Below are 24,444 nucleotides of genomic sequence, written 5' to 3'. Positions count from 1 at the left end.
CCCAACCCACCTGCTACTATCAGTGCACAAGATCTTCCTTCCTGTTTCAAGGAGAAGATTGATAAGCTCCGAAATGAAATGGCATGCTCTTCCTATGCCTATGCTCAATTTATTCCCTGAACCCACAAATGAAGATGAAGTATCTACACTATTTTCATCATCCTACTCTACTACTTCTCATCTTGATACTATACCCTCACAAATAAGAAGAGCTTTGTCTCCAGTGCTCATCCCAACCTTAACTAAAATTTGTAATCTATCTATTGGTATCTTTCCATTAGTATTCAATCATTCTGTGATTACTCCTATTCAAAAAACTAAATTCAGACCCTAACTCTCAAACTACTGTCCCATCTCTCAGCTCCTATGCACCTCCAAGCTACTTGAGAGACTTACCTACACCCACCTGCTACTTCATCTTGGATGTCATCTCACCACCTCAAAAAAAAAATGATATTTCCAGGTGCCAATAGCAGTTAACAACCTGATATCTCTATCACTATTCATAACACAAAAAATTTGTCCTGCACTGAAAGATTGCTACATAGATGTCATCCTTAACTCTGGACAGTCTTTTGCTTCCCACATTCAATCTATTTCCAAATCACATTACATACATCTACAAAATATCTAGAATAAATAGCCAGAATATCCCATATCTTAAAAAAGACAATGCAAATACTGTAATTCATGCACTCGTTATCTCCCGCATTGATTATTGAAATAGTCTCCTTACTGTTCTTCCCCAAAACAAAGTTTCACTACTACAATCTACTATACACTGGGGAACAGTCAATCTGTTGCCAGGGATTTAAGAGTCGATTCTGATTAATTTTGTGTTCCTGATCATGAATATGCCATGCTTATTTTTCAATTGGCTCTAGTTTTTGAGATATGCATATGTCTAATATTTATCAAAAATTAATTATACAATGTTAAAAATAGTTAAAAAGATATTTTTATTCTGATTAAATTTGTTTCTTAAAATGTTATAAAAAGACACTGGATAATTACATGCATAAGTGTTAGGAAGATATGAAAAAGTTTTTTGACAGTAATCGGCCATCATGTGACGATCCCACCTTCCTTGATATCTTTCTTCCATTACCTGAATATCCTGGTGGAACCGTTCACCCTGTTCTTCGCTTAAATCTCCTAGATTGGACGGGAAGTGATCTAAATGGCTGTACAAAAAATGTACTTTAATACTCATGTTGGCACCTACTTTCTCGAAACATTTTAGCATGTTGTGGACTAATTCATGATAGTTGTCTGCCTTGTGATTGCCTAAAAAATTTTGAATGACAGGCACATAACTCAGCCATGCTTCAGATTCGGTTTCAGTCATAGATGTGGTAAAATTTGGAACTTTCACCAGTTTCCGTATCTGTGGGACATCAAAAATTCCTGCCTTTAATTTTTCAATACTAAAAGATGGAAATGTTAAAAAAAATATACGTGAAACAATCGCCTGTCTTGTCCAGTGCTTTTACAAATCGTTTAATTAAACCAGTTTGATATAGAGAGGCGGCAGTATGAGTTTTTTCCTGTCAATTAAGTGCTCCTGAATGATGTTGGCTTCTCCTACAGTTATAACTTCTCTTGGAGGCCATATGGTTTGCTGCCAGTACTTTTGTTTTGCACGACTATCCCATAAGCATATGTGACAAGGATACTTAGTATATCCACTTTGTTGCCAAGTAGAAAGTTTACCATTTTTAAATCAACACAAACAGACCACTGATGCTGAGAATAAGGAATTTTTTCTAAGACTAACTTGATATTTTCATACTGTTCTTTAAGTTTTGTTGAATGACCGATAGGAATCAACGCAAATTTATTCCCATTGTGCAGTAATACGCATTTTAAGCTCCATTTAGAACTATCCAAATAGAGCCGCCAGTCTTCTGCTCGATATTCTGGTAAGCCCATCATATGGAGAAGTTCCAGAATATTGTTGCAATACACAAGATTGCTATCTTGGCTAAAGAACGGCAGTATGGCTTGCTCTCTATTTTGATACGATGTTATAGTAACATCCGGCTCAAGACAGTGCTTTTCTTGAAATCTGGATGCTAAAAGCGCAGCTCCTTTTTTCGATAAATTCAAGTCATTAATTAAATCGTTTAGTTCCTTTTGAGAAAATTTGGGTGGAGTAGAGGAACTTTCTTCAAACTCACTTTCATCTGTGTTGTCACTTGCAGTGGATGAAATTAACATTTCCACATCATCACATTCAACTTTGCACAAAGAGCTGAATTATGGTACAGGTAAATGTTCGCTATGTGGTATTGGTTGTTTTGCAGAATTCATACTTGGGTATTCCCATTTGTGTTTCTTAAATCGATTCATACCCTTCACATTTACTGCACAGAAATAGCAGTCACTCAAGTGATCTTTTGGCTCACACCACATCATAGCTATGCCGAGATTAAGTCCTTTTCAATCACCTTTAGACCAATTGTGGAGTGATTCCACGCAGGTTTTACAAACTTTGTGAAGCACCCAAATCTTATCTTGCTGGCTTATGTGATGTACAAAATAAGCTTGTTTTACGAATAAGGTAATATTTTTTCTTTCTTTTGCAACACTACATTTGCCACAAATATAACAAAAACATTAGGGTTGTTAGTACACCGTCTCCGAGAAGAACTCATTTTTACAGCAACAACGTTTTGTTTCACACATTCAGTGCTAACTCCAAACAAAAGCCGAGAAAGTACTGAACAAAACAAGCCCAAACGGCGGGAAATTGGTTGTGGTGGGAGGGAGAGAGGGCCGAAAAAAAGAAAAGGAGGTGTGCTAACTGCGTCACTCAGTCCTCTCCATTGCTCCTCTCTGTATGCTGGGAGGAGGCGTGGCTGTGGTCTGAGGATGTCCCAGCAGGCTCAGCAGTGCACAGCCACACCTCCTCCCAGCATTTATGAGGAGATTTGAATGTGTTATGTGTTTCATGTGTACCGCACAATCTTAGTACATCCCACCCCGGGTGTGCACTGCCTATTTGAACTTCTATTGAGTATATTGAAAGAGGGTCATTTACATCACATCCCTACTGATCACATATGTACTAACATATATACGTTCAGTACCACAAAGGACAGCTCTTCCGATAAGAGCAGTTCTTTGCGATCAGCGCTGCACCCTGGACTTCTGGGTTTATGACCCAGGAGCGGGGGGGCCCGCACCGCACACCCTGCACCCATACTTTGTTATGTATTACTTACCTCTCCGAAGTCTTGTGTCGGGTCTCCCAGCGCTGTTCAAACACCGGAAAATGTCCGCCGCGGCCATTTTTCCGGCATATTGCGCATGTGCTGTGAGGAGATCGCCAGGAAAAGGCGGCCGCGCCATTCCCCTGGCGATCTGCGCATGCGGAATAGACCCTGGGCACACTCTAGTGCCCAGCGTCTATCGATTCTGCGGTGGCCGGCCAGCCGCGTCAGTCGTTAAATTATAAGTTATTACCACTAGGATGTCTAAAGTGTTGGTTACTGTTTTATTATTTTTACAACTACATTCTTAGTTTACATTATGCTATATTTTAAATGTTATTGTGGTATTTCACACTAGAAAACAGATATGTTAAGCCAACTACTTGTTGGCAGGAATGTGAATCTTGGTGTAGTTTTTATAGAAATAACCCAAGAACACATGTTCATGGGAATCGGTATGAAATACCGGCTGACGCATGGCCGGCAGTTCGATTCCCGGCAGCGTCAGTCCGACAGATGCAGAGATCCCAGCAGCGGCAGCCCGACGGCGCTGGAAATCCCGATCGTCCGTAGGTAAGTACAAACTAACCAAACCCCCTAATCCTAACCTTCCTTAGGGGTGCCTAACCCTAACCTCCCCCCTGTGCCTAACCCTAATCCCCCCTCTAAGTGCCTAAACCTAACCCCCCCTTCCCCGCCGCCTAAACCTAAGTCCCCTGGGGGGGTGCCTAACCCTAATCCCCCCTCTAAGTGCCTAAACCTAACCCCCCCTTCCTCTAGCCTAACCCTGCCGGGGGGGTGCCTAACCCTAAGTCCCCCCCCGGGTGCCCTAAACCTAATCCTCCCCCCCGCGGCTGTCCGCTCGCGGCGCCCGGCATCCTTTCGATCGGGCGTCGGAAAAATGACAGGCGTCTAGATTTAGACGCCTGTCATTTAACCCTCGCCGGGATAAAGCAATCGGGAAGCCGGCTGTCGGGCTTACTTCAGCCAGTTCCCCGATTGAATACATGTTCATGCATGTTCCTGCTTCACCAGATAACTGACCCTCTAATAGAGTAACAATGTATAATTCAAGTACACGATCTGGGACTTGACATTAGAAAAGGGGATGGGGCCCTCAAGCACTGGTTTTCTCCTGTAACCCTGTGGGCTAGTCATTGTCAGGCAATCCCACCAGATGCCCCAAGGGTTCCCAAGAGCTTGACCACAGTGCCAACACTTATCAGGAACATGAGATAACAGATGAGATAACAGATACTATGGCAGCGGTTAGGACTTTGTATATGCTCTCAGATCTGTGGGTGAATGTATAATTTATTTTCCACTGAGAGTGATCAATAGGCTTGTTTAGGTCCTGCTCCCATTCTATGATAAGCCTGTAATTCATGTATTTGTTGATTCCTGATGGATGTAACAGAGGACTTTCTCCCAACGTACTGTATCTTTTAAACCACCTGCTGTTTCCAACATTATCTCTGCTCCTGTTTAATGAGGATTTCCTCCTAACTGGGGACAGATCTACCTGCACCTGATGTACAGTACATATAATCCCTCTTCAGTGAATCTCACCGTCTCCTCAACTCTTTATGTGTACATTTTCCCGTCTAATTTACATTGTAAACTGTTATGGGCACTGACTGCTGTTCCCGTTGTATTATTGTTTGTGCTGCAGTTGTCCTATTATGTGAAACACTGTATAATATATTAGCACTATATAATATTGGATCCTAATGGTAACTAAAGAGCAAGGGAGAAATTAGGCAGGAAGGAGGAAGGTGAAAAAGATAGGGTAAGATACTAAAAAAAAAACTAAAAACTATAAAGAGTAATAATGGAAACATAGAAAGCCAGAGAGATATGGGAATTAGGCGGCCCACAAGTGGGAAGGGGTCTGTGGAAACAAGAGTTGGCATGGGGATAGCAAGCTAGCAAATCAAAGAAGCAAAAACTAAGCAAGAGCACAGGAAGCTGGCTTAATGTATATGGCAAAAAGTATAGGGGGCACAACCGGAAAGTAAAATGTATAGGGGGTACAGGTGGGTGACGTTATGGGACTAGTTCAGAGTTAGGAGTCAAGCACAAAAAAAGCAAGTAACTTTGCCCCTTGGTAAAACCATGCTGGACTGCAGGTGGGGCGGATGTAAATTGTGCAGAGATATCTAAATTTGGGAGGGATGCTTCGAAACGCAAATCTAAACTGCTACTTACAAATAAAGCTGCCCCACATTTATGGGCTACTTCAAAAAGCAGCCAGTATTTACCCTAAATGCAAATGTATTTGCACCCCTTGTATTGCAACATTTTCCAGATATAAAGCTTTGATCGATTAGCTCCCACCTCAGAATCAGCCGCTATGTACGGGAACAATTTCATAATGTCATAATGTATTTATATATCTAGTAGTAATTGGCACAGGCTGATATAAGATTAGGGCAAAGGCTCATGTCATATGGTTTTCAGCACGGTCTTGTGAAATGTAGTGACACAGCCTCATATAATTTGTTAGGTACAGACTGTTATAATGTGATAGTTACTGGCTGACCTGGAACAGATAGGGTGATATGAGGCAGAGGTGGTTGTGGGCTGCTTCTGGCCAGAGTGTAGTTTATGCTATCTTAATAGACTGTCCAACTTTACCATAGGCAGGGTGTACTCAGACCCTATTTCTCAAAATGCTGACAGCAGAGAATTTTGAGACGTGTTATCAATCATTGCATCTACTGACTGATATATGTTGGCTCATATAAAATATGACTTCAAGCAGACAACTGCAATCACATCATCACTGTACAACAATGTTGTTAAACTGACCTACTTTTTGCTGTTTGCTGAGAGCAGGCTAATCCAGTTTAGCATGGCTAAAGGAGGATGGGCACACTGGAAATATTTCTGATGTAAGAAACTGAAATTATTCAGTGAGGTGACATTGAAGCCTGCTCTTCCTTGGGAATACTCTGGAACATGGTGGCTTTTTTCTACTGGCCGTGGCATCAAAGGTGCGTTACATTATCGACTGTAGCTTGTAATTGGCAGCAGATGTCAAACACTTTGTGGACACACAAGTGCACAGAATTCATCTTACTGTAATAGGAAAACACTTTGGAGAGGGTTGCGATACCACAAAAATTGTTCATGGTTTTGGAATTTCTGGGACTATGGTACTAAACCATGCTCACCTCTGTGTCTCTACATAATGATGAGGAACTACTAAATTGAAAACATAGACAGCGCTAGAGAGGAGAACATATAACATAAATGAATAAGCCCATATGTATAATAAAATTAAATAGCATTTAATGAATGCTATTTAATTTTATTATTCATTAAATGCTATTTAATGTTATTATTCATGAAATGCTATTTTATTGTATTATACATATGGGCTTTTTCTTTTATGTGTATGTTTTCAATTTAGACGTTTTTTATTGGTTTACCACCTGATTTTGACAGCTGCGTGAGGGTTACTTGTTTTAGTTTATTCTTTGCTCCAATCAGCGCCATTGGCTATTCTTTCTAAATATTTATTGACATAATGATGAGGACCAGTCTGTTGAAAAACAGATACAAAGCTGCTTATTGAAGCTCAGTAACATACATGCAGTCATATAGTTATCATTATTTTAACAGTAATTTCTGACCACTACAGAAATAAAGCTCCAGGAGTGCTTTCATCCATTATTTCCTTGTCTCCTTTCTCTAACGCCTGTCACTATTGGAGAAGCACTTGTGCGAAGTAAGGATATATATATTTCCAGGGTCACGTTGCACACAGTGCCAGAGCAGTCTTAACCTGGGTACACACGTAAAGATTTTCTGTACAACCATCCAACTAGTTGATTGGTTGGAATTAAAATCTTGTAACATATGGGAGTAACTGATGATCAGCAATTTGCTCCTAAATGCAGAAAACAGATGAAAATGTCGTCAGACAAGTTTGTTAAGTATTTGATCTAAACAATTTGTTCAAACAACAGCTTTTGTCCATTTTCCGGGTTTGGGAGCAAATTGCTGATTGTCATTTGCTTCGTTACCTTACCAGATTTTCATTCCAACCAATCAACTAGTTGGATGGTTGGACAGAAAATCTTTACGTGTGTACCTAGCATTAATCAGACCGTGGTATACTATACTATTATGCCACTTTTGTATGACTTGGGTAACATGTTGATATTTGCATTTTTAATACTTAAATTCATTAAATAATAACATACAGAATTTTCACAGATATTCAAAGCTTTTTGTTGCGGGGTAAAGCATATCTTGAGATGGCATTACATTATACCAGGCAATGGGGAACTGTGAAGCTGTAAAGTCTTCGCTTCATCCCTGCCAGGTCAAACCACTGTGCGCCCATCACCTGGATCCTTCGCTAGGTTGTTGGTGAAGGAGAGGAAACCCTTAAATTTTTGCAGAGTTGCGAATTGCTCCCAGTGGCCAGAAGATCTTAAAAAATGTTTGGCTTCACATTAAAAAGTTATACTTTTAAGCTAAATATGATGGTTATAATGTTGTTTTATAATAACAAGGTTATTTTTGTGTGTAATATCCATTTAAATAGATCTGCAAAGTTGCATTGAATATGCCAATATACCCTACCCCTCAAGTTCGCTGCCTAGGTGTTATCCTTTATTCAGAACTATCCTTTCCCCCCCCCACATGCAAATAGTATCCAAATCATGTTACATCTAAATGAAGCAGTCCCTGAGTGCACCTGTATCACACAAGACACTGCAATAACTTTAGTTTAATTCTCTTCTTTCTATTCTTCCCCTAACCAGACTTGCACCTCTACAATCTATTTTAATTAATATGCTTCTACTGCTTTCCCACTCTGTCCCTTCATTGATTGACTGCACTTTACAGAATCAAATTTAAAGTACTTCTGTTAACCTATCATTAACAAAACTGCACCTAACAAACCACTTTCCTTATCTCAGCTTGATTGCTATACTTAGCCCAAGATCTGCACCTTCGTCCACACGCTGTTTATCCCCTGAAATGATCCAATTCTATGCGCACTTGTTGCACTTTTATTGGTAGGGGTGGTGGGAGTCATGTTTTTATGTATTTATTTTATGGAGTTTTTATTACTGGAGAGATGCATTCATTATCATCAACACGTTGATAATACTCATGACTGGTGTCCCTTGTATGCCCTATATTGATACACTTAAAACATATATTGATACACTTTAAACATATGTATAGCCACACTTACTCGCCGGCACACGATGATCGCGCCTAATTAAATTGGCCCCAGTCATTTCAGGTCTGTTACTTCTGCACCATCATCTTCCTTAAAATCCTTTATACTCTTCATCTTGCACTCATGCTCCCATTTATTTAATTTTGTTTTAAACAGTGGCACACATACCTTCCAACATTTTGGTAGGTGAAATCAGGACAAAATAAGCCCTGCCTCAGGAGGAGATCTTGTCTCTGGTGATGGTCTGCCACTGGGTAATACCATCCACAGATGGTCTTGCCACAACAGTCATTGCTTATTATAGTACAAGCAGAGGTCGAAGTGGGAATTTTAAAGTAGAGGTATGGAAAATGTAAGGTCGTACTTATGCGCATGCTGGAAAAGGGGGCATGACCACTCAAAAGGGGCATGTACTTAAGATGTGCCCTCTTTTCATCAGTTTAGTGTACCACACCGTAGTACACCTTATACACATTATGCCACACAATAGTAATGTCCCTTGTATCACACTATGCCAGGCAGTAGTAGTGCCCCTTGTACATTATACCACACAGTAATGCCCCTTATAACACATTATGCCACATTGTAATTCCCTTACACATTATGCCACACAGCAATGCCCTTTACAAATGATGCCACACAGTAGTGCCCTGCACACGTGATGCCACAGTAATGCCCTCTACAAATGATGCCATGTAGTATTAGTGCCCCTTACACATTATGCCACACTGTAATAATGTCCCTTATAACATTATGCCACACAGTAAAGCCCCTCCCCTTCCGCAGCCTCTTACCTCTCCCTGTATTTGTCCTGCAGCATCTCACCTCCCCCTCATGCCAGCAGCAGCATGTGTGGATTTGGTGCCAGGCCCGCAAGGACTCCATGGAGAGACAGTGGAACAGCGCCTTCGTCATTTTGAATCTGGTGCTCCTGATTGGCTGCCAGTCCGCAAGCTCCAATTGGCTTGCAGACAGCGCCAGATTCGAAATGACAACGGCGCTGTGCCATGCTATCTCCATGGATGCCTGCCGGTGCACCAGTTGTAATCAGCTGGCGACCCGAAACCAACACCCCCTCAGCGGTCAGATCTTCCAGCGGACAGCACAGCAGGGCTCAGTGCTTGAAGTGCTGGTATATCATACCCCTTGTATACTGGCACACTTCAAGCACTGAGTACAAGCACTGCAGCGATACTTGATAAATAGACTTATAAAAGATTAGAAGAAGAGTACTTGCAATAGGAAGTGCTGATGGGGTATCAACAGCAGTTACACTATTATTAGTATGAAAGAAAGAACTTTCGTTGGCAAAAATAACAATTATCAGTGGAAAAACAATTTTATGCCCTTCAGTATTTTTTTTTTCAATAGTTTTGTTTACTCAACGATGGGACATTTTCATAGACAGCCATAGCAACCAGTGTCTGAATGAAGAAATTGGTGTTCAACTAATATAACAAAGTATACAATTGTATTTGCAAGGAAATAAGGTAAAAATATCAATATGAAAACTTTTACTCAATATTTTGGAAGGTCACACAAACAACATACATTTGGATAATAATGTGCTATTAAAAATAAGGATTTTCTACATCTTTCATGTTAGAAGTCACTTGAGCTGCTACTTTCCAATTAAATTGGATGCCAAGGTACATTGTATGAGACATTTGCACGGCTTGCCAGGGAGTTGTGTGCCAGGAGACTGAAAATGACTCATTTTCAGTCACACAAAAACTAAGTTGTAGTGTTTCTCTCATACGCTGCATCTCCTTTGTTCACAGACATAGCTGCGTAGAGAAGCTAATGGATGAAGATGAGAAAGATAGGGCAAAGAGGTAAGAAGTGAACTACATTGTGAAGGGGAAAGTGTTTTCTAAACAGCCAAATTACCATTACACGCATACCTTGCATAAAATACTTTAGTGAACTGGACAAAAGCTGTTTGTTGTGTGTGTAGTTGTTCATACTCTGTCGTTTCTTCAGCAATCCAATAAAAACAAAATGCTGTATAATCATTTTATATGTAAACATAATAGTTGATTTTTCCACTTTTTAAATTTATTCTATAACTCCAGGGCTTCACGTAACAGGTCTGAGAAAAAGAGGCGAGACCAGTTCAATGTGCTCATCAAAGAGCTCAGCACCATGCTTCCAGGGAACACCCGCAAGATGGACAAAACCACTGTGCTGGAAAAAGTTATAGGCTTCCTACAGAAGCACAATGGTAAATAACTGATACAGTACATGTATTCAACAAAAATGTCTGCCTACTGTTTGACTTTACAGGGATGAGTATTACTTACCTCAGAGTTTCTCAGCTCTAGTCTTCCAGTGATTCTAGGAGCAGTCCAGGTATTTACTGACTTAATGCCCCCATACATCAGCAATCGATTGTGGCAATTCTGCAACTTGCAATCGATTGTGTATAAAAAATCTGCAATGTATGGGCTTCACAGATCACAGTTTGCAACCAAAAAGTGATTGAAATTGTTAAATCCGATTGTCCAACATGTTGGATTTCACAGATTGATTGGGGCTGTAGATTGCTAGTGTATGGACATGATCAATAGATTTGCAGACCGTTACCAGTAAAATGATGGGCATTTCAAGATTGGCAGATCTGTGTTTGCTGCAATCGATCTGCAAAACACTGAAAAAGATAATGGCCCTGATTCAGAGCCGGACGCTCTGACCAGAGCGCTCGCTCTGAATCAGGGCCCACCTCCATAATTATGGAGCGTCCTCCTGGACGCTCGTATAGCTGTGGGTCACCACCCACGGCCTATACGAGCATGCAGGTTGATGGTCGCGATGGTCTTGACCATCGCGACCATCGCCACTGCGAGCCGGAGCCTGCGGTTGTGTTTCTCAACCGCAAGGCCCGGAGTGATTTTGGCTCTATCAGAGCCAAAATCACTCCCACTGACATCACTAGTGATGTCAGTGGGGCCGGTTTCTGACGGTAGGCGTTCCCTTGGGAACGCCCCCGTCTGGGAGGCACGCCCACCAAAGGGGGCGTGCTGTCAATCAACATCGACAGCACGCCCCCTTTGATCAGACACAACGAGCGAAGGAAAGTCCTTCGCTCGTCGCGTCTCGCGCATGCGCACGACGGAGCTCCCTCCGTCGTGCGCATGCGCAGTGCACACCATCGACCCACTTGCGAGCGGACAGCCGCTCGCGAGTGGGTCTGAATCAGGCCCAATGTGTGGGCACAGATTGCTAGATTGGGAAATCCTAAAATCGGGCAATAAATCTTCAAATTGTTAAATTGTGGTTTTCAGATTGCTGATGTATGGGGGCCTCTAGTCAAATAGACTATTTCACGTTCACATAATCAATGGGATCTTCAAACATGACCTCACGGAATTAATGGATTTTTCCAAAATAGAGGAATCTAAAGGTGCCCATACATCTGCGACGGATCATCGTGATGCAGGGATGCGATCGGAAATTTCCGATTGCCAACCATCGATGTTCTGCGATCCGTCGCTGGATCGCAGACATTTGCCATGTTAAATGTCGTCGATTTGACGATCACGATCATTTTTTGATCATGATCGTCAAATCGGCAAAATCCAATATGTTGGATCTCTGCGATCCAGCGACGCCGGGTTGCAGCATCGCGGGATCGTGGCAATCCATCGCAGATGGATGGGGCCCATTAGTTTGAATACTATAACACTGTCAGATTTTTATTACAATTATTATTTTTTTATGGAACGGGCGTTCTTGCAGTAAATACGGGCACTTTCTCTTTGCTGAATCCTCTTAGAGCTGTATTTAAAAGTTATCAATTATATATAGAATTACCGTGACTTGCACAGCATTAGAAAAGTAATTTCTAAAATGGTCCCCAGAAAAGAATCAGTGAATACTGCACATTGCAGTATTCATATTTACTACTTCGAAATTTAGCTACTTTAATTTGAGAATGTGAGCAGACTTCAAAATATGTCCAGCTATTTTACAAAGTGACGGATTTAAAAAAAAAATAATAATAATAATTATGTAGGAATGTAAAAGTTAAAATGGTCATTTTTAATTTTATTAAAGTGTTTATAAAGTGTTATGTCTTTTTTTTTTTTTTTAAAGTTTGACCCTTTTCATCGTTCTGCTTTTGAGTAGTATTTCTTATTTTCACAATGAATATTTAGCAGCTCTCTCCAAAGAACCATGGGTGAAATAATCAGTAATACACAATAACCTCCTGCTAGTGGTTGACAGACATCAGTAAATTTACTGTTAGAAAAAATTAGTAAAAATTTTGCTCATCAGTAATAAAAAACATTATTGGTGGGTACACACTGGGCGATATTACTGAGCGACTGCACGATTACGACATCGTAATCGTGCAATCGCTCAATAATCGTGCACAAATCGTGCACTTTTATGGCGGAAACGACCAGTGATGCGCACTCCCACTGGTCGTTTCTGACATTGTCCATCGCCTGAACATGCAGCACAATCTGACGATGTCGTCAGGTTGCTGCATGTTCGGGAATGGGGGAAGAGAGCCCGGCGCTGAACGATATCGTTAATGATATCGTTCAGCGGTCATTACCGACATTGAGCACAGCCTGCCGGGGACACACTACACAATATCGCTCAGGGAGCATATAGTGTAGTGTGTACGCACCTTATGACACACTAAAGTTACACAAAAATGTACCACATTATGATTGGTCTGAGCAAGGATAGTGGAGCTGTCTTTTATAAATCCAGGGTATGCTAAACATTGCATAAACAATGTTCCAAGGAAAAATGTAGGCCGACAATAGATGTTTATACAATTTTCAATTAAAATATTTATAAGAATTGATAACCCTGGTGCTTACCAGGCACGAGAGATTCCTAGTTATTTAGTGAAATAGGTGAGAAGTTTGATACATTTTCGAAACTAAATCCTTTGAATACTGCCATTTAACAAAATAAGTAAATAATCACATCCGTGCATCTCAGGTGTTTAACTCCGGTAAAATGTCAGAGGTTTTACTGTAGTTTACATAGCTTATGTTTTAGCACACAATGTTAAGTAAAGAATGCACGTAAAAGGGTTAGATACATTCCTTAACAATCTGCACATTGGTAAAATGACATTTGGTTAGGGTTATACGCATATGCACACATAGGGCCTTATTTAGAGTTGGACAGAATTTTGCGACCCAGCTGTACATGCAAAATACATGCAGCAAATTGTACGCTCAATAACATGTCTATTGTTTATGTTGGGTTTGATGTGAGTGAAGAAGTGGACCAGTAGAGAAGTTGCCTATAGCAACCATTCAGCCCGTTTGCCAACTGCCTCAGGCATGTGCACAGATCCGTTTTATTTACAATTTGTATTATGTTCCCCAGCATGCCCGATGGTGATGGGGTGGGGGTGTTGATGCGATTAGGGGCTGTTTCATCTTGGTGCTTGCAGGTCCTTTGGCAGCACACTAGGAGCGTCAGGGGGGAGGTCCTATCTCACCACTTCTCTCTCCTGCAGAGTTATATACACCATATACTGCAGTGCTAATTTCATAGGTGCACATGCGCAGAGTGGACAAGAACTGGCGGTAGGAGATATAACTCTCTTATTACTGCTGCCAGCCAGTATTACCAGGGAGGTGAGCATTGCTCAGCTGCCCCAACTTATATTATGGCGAAAGATTTTCTATCTCTGCAATAATCAGAGGAAGAAACTCTTTAATAGCACCCCAAATAGTATATATACCCCTAAGGTGGATTGGTTCTGGTCACAAAGGGACTCATACATACATACACAATAACACAGAGGCCTGTAATAGGTAATAATAGCCTGCAAGCTGCAGAAAGCAACACAATTCAGCAACTTAGCCTGTAGATTTAAAGCGCCAATTAGTTGAAATGCTAAACCAGGATATTTTTTCCTTTAAATGATTGCCACTTAATATACAGGCTAAATAACCAGAATTACACTAGTTCTTGCAAATCTCTGGCTATGAAATATGGGCCAGACGTTTTCACTAGTCAGTGTATTCAAGGGGTTGAGAAACAAAGATTTTACTTAGCTTTGATTTTATTTATTTTTTTATAAACAAAAGATAAAGCACAAATGAAGCACAGCCTCTACAATTTTGGTCCTGCACAGGTTCTCAAACTCGGTCATCGGGACCCAAAACAGTGCATGTTTTCCAGGACTCCTCACAGAATCACAAGTAAAATGATTAGCTTCACTAGTGAATCTTTTAAAATGTGTCAGTGAGTAGTGAATACACCTGTGCATCTGCTGGGTGACCTGGAAAATGTGAACGGTGTGGGGTCCTGAGGACCGAGTTTGAGAACCACTGTATTAGGAGATACGATGTCAGTCTAGACAACAGGTTCTCAAACTCGGTCCTCAATACCCCAAACAGTGCACGTTTTCCAGGTTTCCTCACAGAATCAAAAGTGAAATAATTAGCTCCACCTGTGGATCTTTTAAAATGTGTCAGAGATTAATGACTACACCTGTGCACAGTGGCGTCTACTGGGGGGGGGTCTGGCACTACTGGGGGCACTACAAAGGGGGGGACTACTACTACTGGGGGCATTACAAGGGGGGTGGGGGACTACTACTACTGGGGTACTACAAGGGGGAGGGGACTACTACTACTGGGGACTACTACTACAGGGGGCACTATAAGGGGACGACTACTACTACTACTGGGGGCACTACAAGGGGGGTGGGGGACTACTACTACTGTGGACACTACAAGGGGGGGGTACTACTACTGGGGGCACTACAAGGGGGAGGGGACTACTACTACTGGGGACTACTACTACTGGGGGCACTATAAGGGGACTACTACTACTGGGGGTACTACAAGGGGGGTGGGGGACTACTACTACTGGGGACTACTACTACTGGGGACACTACAAGGGGGGTGGGGGACTACTACTACTGGGGGTACTACAAGGGGGGTGGGGGACTACTACTACTGGGGACTACTACTACTGGGGACACTACAAGGGGGGTGGGGGACTACTACTACTGGGGACTACAAAGGGGAGGACTACTACTACTGGGGGCATTACAAGGGGGGGTGGGGGACTACTACTACTGGGGGCACTACAAGGGCGAGGGGACTACTACTACTGGGGACTACTACTACAGGGGGCACTATAAGGGGACGACTACTACTACTACTGGGGGCACTACAAGGGGGGTGGGGGACTACTACTACTGGGGACACTACAAGGGGGGGACTACTACTACTGGGGGCACTACAAGGGTGAGGGGACTACTACTACTTAGGACTACTACTACTGGGGGCACTATAAGGGGACTACTACTACTGGGGGTACTACAAGGGGGTGGGGGACTACTACTACTGGGGACACTACAAGGGGGGTGGGGGACTACTACTACTGGGGGCACTACAAGGGGGAGGGGACTACTACTACTGGGGACTACTACTACTGGGGGCACTATAAGGGGACTACTACTACTACTACTGGGGGCACTACAAGGGGGGTGGGGGACTACTACTAGGGAGTACTACTACTGGGGACACTACAAGGGGGGGACTACTACTACTGGGGACACTACAAGGGGGGGACTACTACTGGGGGCACTATAGGGGGGGACTACTACTACTGGGGGCACTACAAGGGGGGGACTACTACTAATGGGGGCACTACAAAGGGGGGGACTACTAATACTGGGGGCACTGCAAAGGGGGGGACTACTACTACTGGGGGCACTACAAAGGGGGGGGACTACTACTACTGGGGGCACTACAAGGGGGGGGACTACTACTGGGGGCACTACTGGAGGCCTGCATAAGGGTGTTCTCTCCTGTGGCACACGGGGGCACTGCATATGGACACTACGACAGGGGGCTGCCCTAATCTTTATTTTTACCTTACATTAATCCCATATGGACCCACCTCCTCCCTGGAACACTTGAGGGGGGGGGCGCAGTAGCACGCATATTCTTCGGACACCCTGGCTACACGCTACTCCTCTGCCAGGGCTGCCTGCATGCATTTGCCCCCCAGGCTAAAAGTTGCCAGTCAGCCCCTGCCTGTGCATTTGCTGGGTGACCTGCAAAATATGAACTGTGTGGGGTCCTGAGGTCAGAGTTTGAGAACCACTGGGCTGATGCAGAGGTTGTCGCAAAAGAGGTGTACATTACTTTAAAAATAAGCACACCCCAATATAGTTTCTTTCTGCCAACATGCAGAGATATACTCACCGGCAGTATATGTGCCTGGTTTACGTCAATGCATCATCGTCATCAAAATAAACAGCATTTCTAAACTTTAGAAGCCTTCATCTGATTAGACTTTTCTGGATTCTTCATTTGTGTTCATTTATTATAAGAAAGTATTGTCATTTTGTTTGTGCAGAAGTTACAGGTCAGCTGGAGATTGGTGATATTCATCCAGATTGGAAACCTTCATTCCTCAGTAATGAAGAATTCACCCAGCTGATGCTGGAGGTAAGAAAACCGAGGATATAGTGGTTACTTTCAATACTGTTCAATGTTTATGAAATGCCTAGCATATTTGTAATAGTATATTCACATTTTGAAATTAATGCAAGAAGAGTACATTTTATCAAGGTAAAACCCAAGAAGACACATGTGCGAGAGACTGAACTCCCAGCCACTCAGATTGCGATAGAAGGCGCAATTCTCTATGCTTTGCAGAGAAACCACTTGAATCTTATCACTCTTTTCTTGGCAGCCATGGATGTTAGTCCAGAATGCTTTAGAAATGTGGTATGTTTTCTATCGCCATAATTAAGTCTCAGTTATGGCACTGTTCTAAGTGATTGTAGGTTGTTTTTATTAATTTCCCTATTTAAAATATTCTATCTGTCTTAAATGTAAGCAGAGGCCCTTTTATTTCACCCATATATAACATATTGGGCATGTCAAGTCATTTTACAAAGGTATTGCTATAATTGTATTAAAAACCAGTGGACGTACAGTCAGGTGCATAAATATTGGTACATTGACAGAATTTTCATATTTTGGCCTCTATTCACCACCACAATGGCTTTGAAATGAAACAAACAAGATGTGATTTAACTGCAGACTTTCAGATTTAATTTGAGGGTAATTACATCCAAATCAGGTGAACGGTGTTGGAATTACAACGGTTTCTATATGTGCCTCCCACTTTTTAAGGGGCCAAAAGTAATGGGACAAACTAAACAATCCTAAATCTAACTTTCACTTTTTAATACTTTGTTGCAAATCCTTTGCAGGCAACTACAGCTTGAAGTCTGGAACGCATAGACATCACCAGACGCTGGGTTTCATCCCTGGTGATGCTCTGCCAGGCCTCTACTGCAAGTGTCTTCAGTTCCTGCTTGTTCTTGGGGCATTTTCCCTTCAGTTTTGTCTTCATCAAGTGAAATACATGCTCAATCGGATTCAGGTCAGGGGATTGACTTGGCCATTGCATAACATTCCACTTTTTAGCCTTAAAAAACTCTTTGGTTGCTTTTGCAGTATGCTTCGGGTCATTGTCCATCTGCACTGTGAAGCGCCGTCCAATGAGTTCTGAAGCATTTGACTGAATATGAGCATATAATATTGCCCGAAACACTTCAGAATTCATTCTGCTGCTTTTGTCAGCAGTCACATCATCAATAAATACAAGGGAACCAGTTCCATTGGCAGCCATATATGCCCACGCCATGACACTACCACCACCATGCTTCACTGCTGAGGTGGTATGTTTTGGATCATGAGCAGTTCTTTTCCTTCTCCATACTCTTCTCTTCCCATCACTCTGGTACAAGTTGATCTTTGTCTCATCTGTCCATAGGATGTTGTTCCAGAACTGTAATGGCTTTTTTAGATGTTGTTTGGCAAACTCTAATCTGATCTTCCTGTTTTTGAGGCTCACCAATGGTTTACATCTTATGGTGAACCCTCTATATTCACTCTTGTGAAGTCTTCTCTTGATTGTTGACTTTGACACATATACACCTACCTTCTGGATAGTGTTCTTGACTTGGCCAACTGTTGTGAAGGGGTTTTTCTTCACCAGGGAAATAATTCTTCTGTCATCCACCACAGTTGTTTTCCGTCTTCTTCCGGGTCTTTTGGTGTTGCTGAGCTCTCCGGTGCGTTCTTTCTTTTTAAGAATGTTCCAAACAGTTGATTTGGCCACACCTAATGTTTTTGCTATCTCTCTGATGGGTTTGTTTTGATTTTTCAGCCTAATGATGGCTTGCTTCACTGATAGTGACAGCTCTTTGGATCTCATATTGAGAGTCGACAGCAACTGATTCCAAATGCAAATGTCACACCTAGAATCAACTCCAGACCTTTTACCTGCTTAATTGATAATGAAATAACGAGGGAATAGCCCACACCTGTCCATGAAATAGCTTTTGAGTTGATAGTCCCATTACTTTTGGCCCCTTAAAAAGTGGGAAGCACTTATAGAAACCATTGTAATTCCTACACCGTTCACCTGATTTGGATGTAATTACCCTCAAATTAAATCTGAAAATCTGCAGTTAAATCACATCTTGTTTGTTTCATTTCAAAGCCATTGTGGTGGTGAATAGAGGCCAAAATATGAAAATTCTGTCAATGTCCCAATATTTATGCACCTGACTGTATATACTTTTGTATGTTTCTACATGGAGATTGTGATAATCAAGCTTAACCTTTATGGGAAGCATAACCACATGTGCAGATGATTTTATGTTACTGGGAGTAATACACTATAAAGAAATATATTCTAGGGCTCAGACTAAACCTACAGTACCTATGTTTGTATGATGAAAGCAGACATTCATATGTGTTCTCATTCTTTTGTTTCTATAGGCTCTTGATGGCTTTATCATAGTGGTCACTACAGATGGGAGTATCATCTATGTTTCAGATAGTATCACACCTCTACTTGGTCATTTACCAGTAAGTAACCATTTCTTATTTTGTTTTCTACATTGTCATTAAAATATAGTATTTTATTCATATAGAAGAGTAGTTCCTGTTATTTCAAAGCATACACATATATTCATATAGATTTTTTGTGTATCTTGGACTTACCACCATTATGCCTGGAGGTAGTACAGGGGGGAAATTGGCAGGCAAGCATAGACAGGAAGTGATGACGTAATTGCAACTCAATTACACGTGAATGCAGACACAGATGCATCCAGTCAGGAGTTGTCTCTGTTGTAAGTGCTCACGGCCTGGGCTGGTGCAAATATGCCTGATGACTATTAGCAAATGCCCTTGTTTTTTTTGTGTTACAAAAAATGAGTATTGTGCTCTCATTCATCTGATACAGAACAATTGCTCCTGACACAAAATGAATGTCACCAGACAATAATAATCACTTGTGACAAGTTAAGCTGGGCATACACTATACAATTATCTGTCCAATCTGGCTGGTTGAAATGAAAATCTGGTAGTGTATGGGAGCAAATGGCAATCTACCATTTGCTGACAAACATGGGAAAACAGACAAAAATGGTCGTTCTCAGACAAATTGGTTAAATCAAACGAATTTAACCAATTTGAACAAACATTTTTGTCCATTTTCCAGTGTTTAGGATCATATGGTTGATTGTCATTTGCTCCCATACATTACCAGATTTTCATTCCAACCAGCCAGATTGGACAGATATCTGACAGATAATTGTATAGTGTATGCCCAGCATAAAGATTAACCGCTAAATTATGTCCTTTTTCTCACATAATTTTCTAATACCGTTTTATTCAATGCCCTTTCATGCGCTTTTATATTAGATTGTAAGCTCTCACGAGCAGGGCCCTCCTCCCACATGTGCTTTTTCTTTCCTTCATTTATACCATCATCTCCTTCCCACTGCCACCAACAGCACCAAAACCAGGGCCGGCTCTAGGGGTGTTCGACCAGTGCGCCCCTCCCCAGCATCCCGATTTCAGCGGGACAGTACTGTCCTGCTGTTCCACCCGTGGGCCGAAGTGGCCCGCGGGTGGTTAAATTGGGAGGTTGGGGACCCCCACCCCCGGTGCCGGACCCCCGGAGTGTGAATGGCGCGCGGCATCCATTCACTGACGGCAGAGGGCTGGGGGAAGCCCAGCCAGTGACAGAGGGCTGGGCTGTACCCCCAGCCTGACGTTATTTGGAGGTGTGCCATGCGGGCACGCCTCCACATAACGTCACACCCCCTGTGGCCTATGGAAATTGGGGGCGTGGCCTATGGAAATGAAGCCACGCCCCCAATTTTGGGGTGCTATGTACCGGGCCGGCACAGGGTGCTCAGACCCCTGGAGCCAGCCCTGACCAAATCCTTGGGTACCCTGTTGCTCATTTGGGTATTATGACTGCTGATGCAGCAATGTTTATAAACCTTGTCCATGTCCTGCAATGTTCTGTATTGTATGTCACTTTTTTCTTGCTTTGGTTATGCTGTTTCTTTTTAAGTACAAGTACTTTGTAAGTCACTATGGATCCTTTGTGGCGCCATATAAATAAAGGATGTTGACAATAATAATAATAAAAAACAGTGCGTTCCGCTTGTAGCTCATTTTCCCTGAAACAGTGATGTCATGGTTGGTCGTTTGGTGTCAGTGAATGCGACTCATATTTATTATCTCTTTAGCATATCCCATTACTGCAGTCTCTAGGAGGTAAATTTACTAAGATGGGAGTTCTATTTAAGAAGTGATGTTGCCCATAGCAATCAATCAGATTCTACTTCTCATTTATCTAGCACCTTCTAGAAGATAATACCTGGAATCTGATTGGTTGCTATGGGCAACATCACTTCTTAATAGAACTCCCATCTTAGTAAATTTCCCCCTAGTAGTCTCTGTAGTTATCTAGCCCTCAGTCCATTGCTTATGCTGGGCATACACTATACAATTATCTGTCGGATATCTGTACAATCTGGCTGGTTGAAATGAAAATCTGGTAATGTATGGGAGGAAACACTGGAAAACAGACAAGAATGGTCGTTCAGACAAATTGGTTAAAACACATGAATGTAACCAATTTGAACAATTGTTTTTTTGTCCGTTTTCTAGTGTTCAAAATAGGGATGTGCAGGCTCGGATAGGTTCGAGTTTGCACGCCGAGTTCGGATTTTTCCCTCCAAAAAAACGGAACTCAGAAAGAGGCAAAACGTCATCTTGCATGGACAAACATCATCATTCCTGGACTTCCCACCGCCGATTGGTGTCGGGGATAACCCCGGGCTATCAGCCTAGAACTGGGGTGCCCCTTTATTGGGGGGTCCCCAACTCCTAAGGGATCCCCGGCCTGGGCTGACTAGCGGTCAGGAGTAGTGTTTCGGCTGGGGAACCCGGTGATAGGGTTTCCCTGGCTGTGACATTACCCCCCCCCCCCCCCTGCTAGAAATGGTCCGGAGCTGGTTGTGGAAATAACAGGAGAACCCTATGCATTTTTTCCCCTGTAATTCCAGAACCAGGACCAGATCAGAGCCTGCTGCTAGTTGTGCTAAGTACAGGGGAACCCTACGCAATTTTTCCCTGTACTTGCACAACCAGGACAGGCTATGAAAAGTCCGGGGCTGGTTCTGTTTTAAGTAGGGATGTGCGCCGGACCATTTTTGCCGGATTTGGATTTGGTTCTAATTCGTCGCCCGGCTTTGGATTTGGATTTGGATTTGCCAAACTGCGGTGACTGGCTTTGGATTTGGATTTGGATTTTTTTACAAAAATTGACAAAAAAAGCTAAAATCACATAAATTGGTCTTTTTTTTCTTCCTAGAGTATTATTAACCTCAATAACATTAATTTCCAGTCAATTTAGACCGTATCACAGCTTATAATATTGTTTTCAACATTATTGGCCAAAGGTTGCAGTGAGCTGACTGGTTACTAAGCGACAAAGCAGCGACACAACGACACAGACACCACAGTATAAAGCACATCTATGACACATTGCCACACAGCAGTGGCAGAAATTAAAAGTAGTGCACCCACCCAGTGGGGTACGGCCAGCAGAGTCACAGTACTTGTTTACAAAGTGGGCTACGGCCCTAGGAGTCACAGTGCACAATCTTATTCGCATTACACCGCACATAGGGCCTGATTCACATTACACCATAAAGTAGTGTCTCTTATTTATGTTACGACACACAGTAGTGCCCCTTTTACACAATGCCCACAGTAGTGACCCTTTTACGCAATGCCCACAGTAGCGGTGTCCCTTACACAATGTCCCCCAGCAGTGGTGCCCCCTATGCAGTCCCCTTAGTAGTAGGGTCCACTATGCAGTGCCCCCAGTAGAATGCCCCCCAGTAGTATGCCCCCCATTAGCAGGCCCCCCCAGTAGTATGCCCCCCATTAGCATGCCACCCAGTAGTATGCCCTCCATTAGCAGGCCCCCCCAGTAGTATGCCCCCCATTAGCATGCCACCCAGTAGCATGCCCCCCCAGTAGTATGGCCCCCCCAGTAGTATGGCCCCCCCAGTAGTAGGCTGCCCCAGTAGCAGGCCCCCCACAGTAGTAGGCTGCCCCAGTAGTAGCCCCCCTGTAGTATGGGCCCCCCTGTAGTAGGCTGCCCCAGTAGCAGGCCCCCCCCCAGTAGTAGTAAGCCCCCCCAGTAGTATGCCCCCCCCCCAGTAGCAGGCCCCTCAGCAGTATGGCCCCCCCAGTAGCAGACCCCCCCAGTAGTATAGCCCCCCCCAGTAGCAGGCCCCTCTGTAGCATGGCCCCCCCAGTAGTATAGCCCCCCCAGTAGCAGACGCCCCCCCAGTAGTGCAGACCCCCCCCAGTAGTATGGCCCCCCCGCACCCCCAGTAGCAGACCCCCCTCCCCAGTAGCGCCCCCGGCCCTTGCACAAATAAAAAAATAAAAAATAAAAACTTACCTGTATCCCCGCTCCCGCGCCGTCTGCTCTGTCACACGCTGAGGAGGGAGCCGGAAGACGGAGCTCATGTGTGAGCTCCAGCCGGCTCCCTCCGTGCAGCAGCCAATGAGAGTCTGTGTGACTCTCATTGGCTGCTGTAACAAACACACAGCTGCCGCTGGCGGCTGTGTGTCTGTGTCTGTGTAGGACAGAGCGCTATCACTGCGTTCTGCCCTACACGCGAGGAGACCTGATGTCGGATTCTCTAGTGAGAATCCGACATCAGGCGGCCGCCGTTCGGCCCCGAACGGGGATCCGAGTCAGGCGGTGAACACCCGAACAGGGTTCAGGTGGACTCGGATCCCCAATGTTCGGAGCGGAATCCGATCCGCTCATCTCTAGTTTTAAGGGGGACCAAATGTCATTTTTTTTCTTCTCTCACTGGTATATGCATGTATATGTGTCAAATCGAACTGATCATGCTGAAACGAATGCATGAAGTTCTACTATTCATTTGGGGATTTGCAGTTTGAGTTTGAGTTCGTTTTTCATTCGATTTACAAATCGAATGTTAGTAACTGAAGGTATCCTATTGTCCTCTATGTGAACACATCAATGTTTTTCAGAAATTCTATTTAATTTCAAATTCCTTTTTCTGTTCAATTTGACATACGATTTGGCCTTTAGTAAATCCCTTCATAAAAAAATCGAACCAAAATCGAACAGAAAACAAAATCGAACCATAGTAAATATACCCCCAGGTTTTCATTCCAACCAGCCAGATTGGACAGATATCTGACAGATAATTGTATAGTGTATGCCCAGCATAACTGAGGAATGTATGCCACACATGATGGATGGGGCATGCTGTTGCCCCATGTGTATCATACGTATACTATAATGTGTTGTATTTTATAGCACATCAGAGAAAGCTTGTACTGCAATTACATATACATTATGCAGTATTAGAGAGACCGTATATATGCATGGCAATTTTATCTATAGAAATAATAAAAATCTGTGCACAATAGACTGCCTTAGAGGTCTTATGTGATTTTGTGTCACCAACACAAAAAATCATACATACTGTACAACAATAGAGTGCCAGTACAGAGCTTTATGGCGCTACAAATATAGTATACAATACATTCCTTAAAATAGTAGTCCTTCTAGATGATGTAAACCGTTTTTCAGTATTTTTTGGACAATATCTCCTTCATAAATCCAAATGTCCTTTTG

The 24,444-nt window shown here is 42.9% G+C and overlaps 1 protein-coding gene across 1 annotated transcript in view; it reads left to right on the top strand.

Moving 5' to 3' along the window:
* The window catches only part of NPAS2 (neuronal PAS domain protein 2), a 100,135-nt gene that overhangs the window by 17,928 nt on the left and 57,763 nt on the right, over positions 1–24,444 (top strand). The window contains exons 2-5 of the mRNA XM_088454031.1: positions 10,203–10,256; positions 10,497–10,645; positions 16,780–16,871; positions 19,224–19,313. Of these exons, the coding sequence (XP_088310157.1) occupies positions 10,203–10,256; positions 10,497–10,645; positions 16,780–16,871; positions 19,224–19,313 (385 nt within the window). The remainder of the gene's footprint in view (positions 1–10,202; positions 10,257–10,496; positions 10,646–16,779; positions 16,872–19,223; positions 19,314–24,444) is intronic.

The sequence above is a fragment of the Taudactylus pleione genome, unplaced genomic scaffold (assembly GCF_031769625.1).
Source record: "Taudactylus pleione unplaced genomic scaffold, aTauple2 ptg000609l, whole genome shotgun sequence".
Classification (NCBI taxonomy): domain Eukaryota; kingdom Metazoa; phylum Chordata; class Amphibia; order Anura; family Myobatrachidae; genus Taudactylus; species Taudactylus pleione.
The sequence above is the reverse complement of the archived record's forward strand: the minus strand, read 5'-3'. Positions and strand labels throughout refer to the sequence as shown.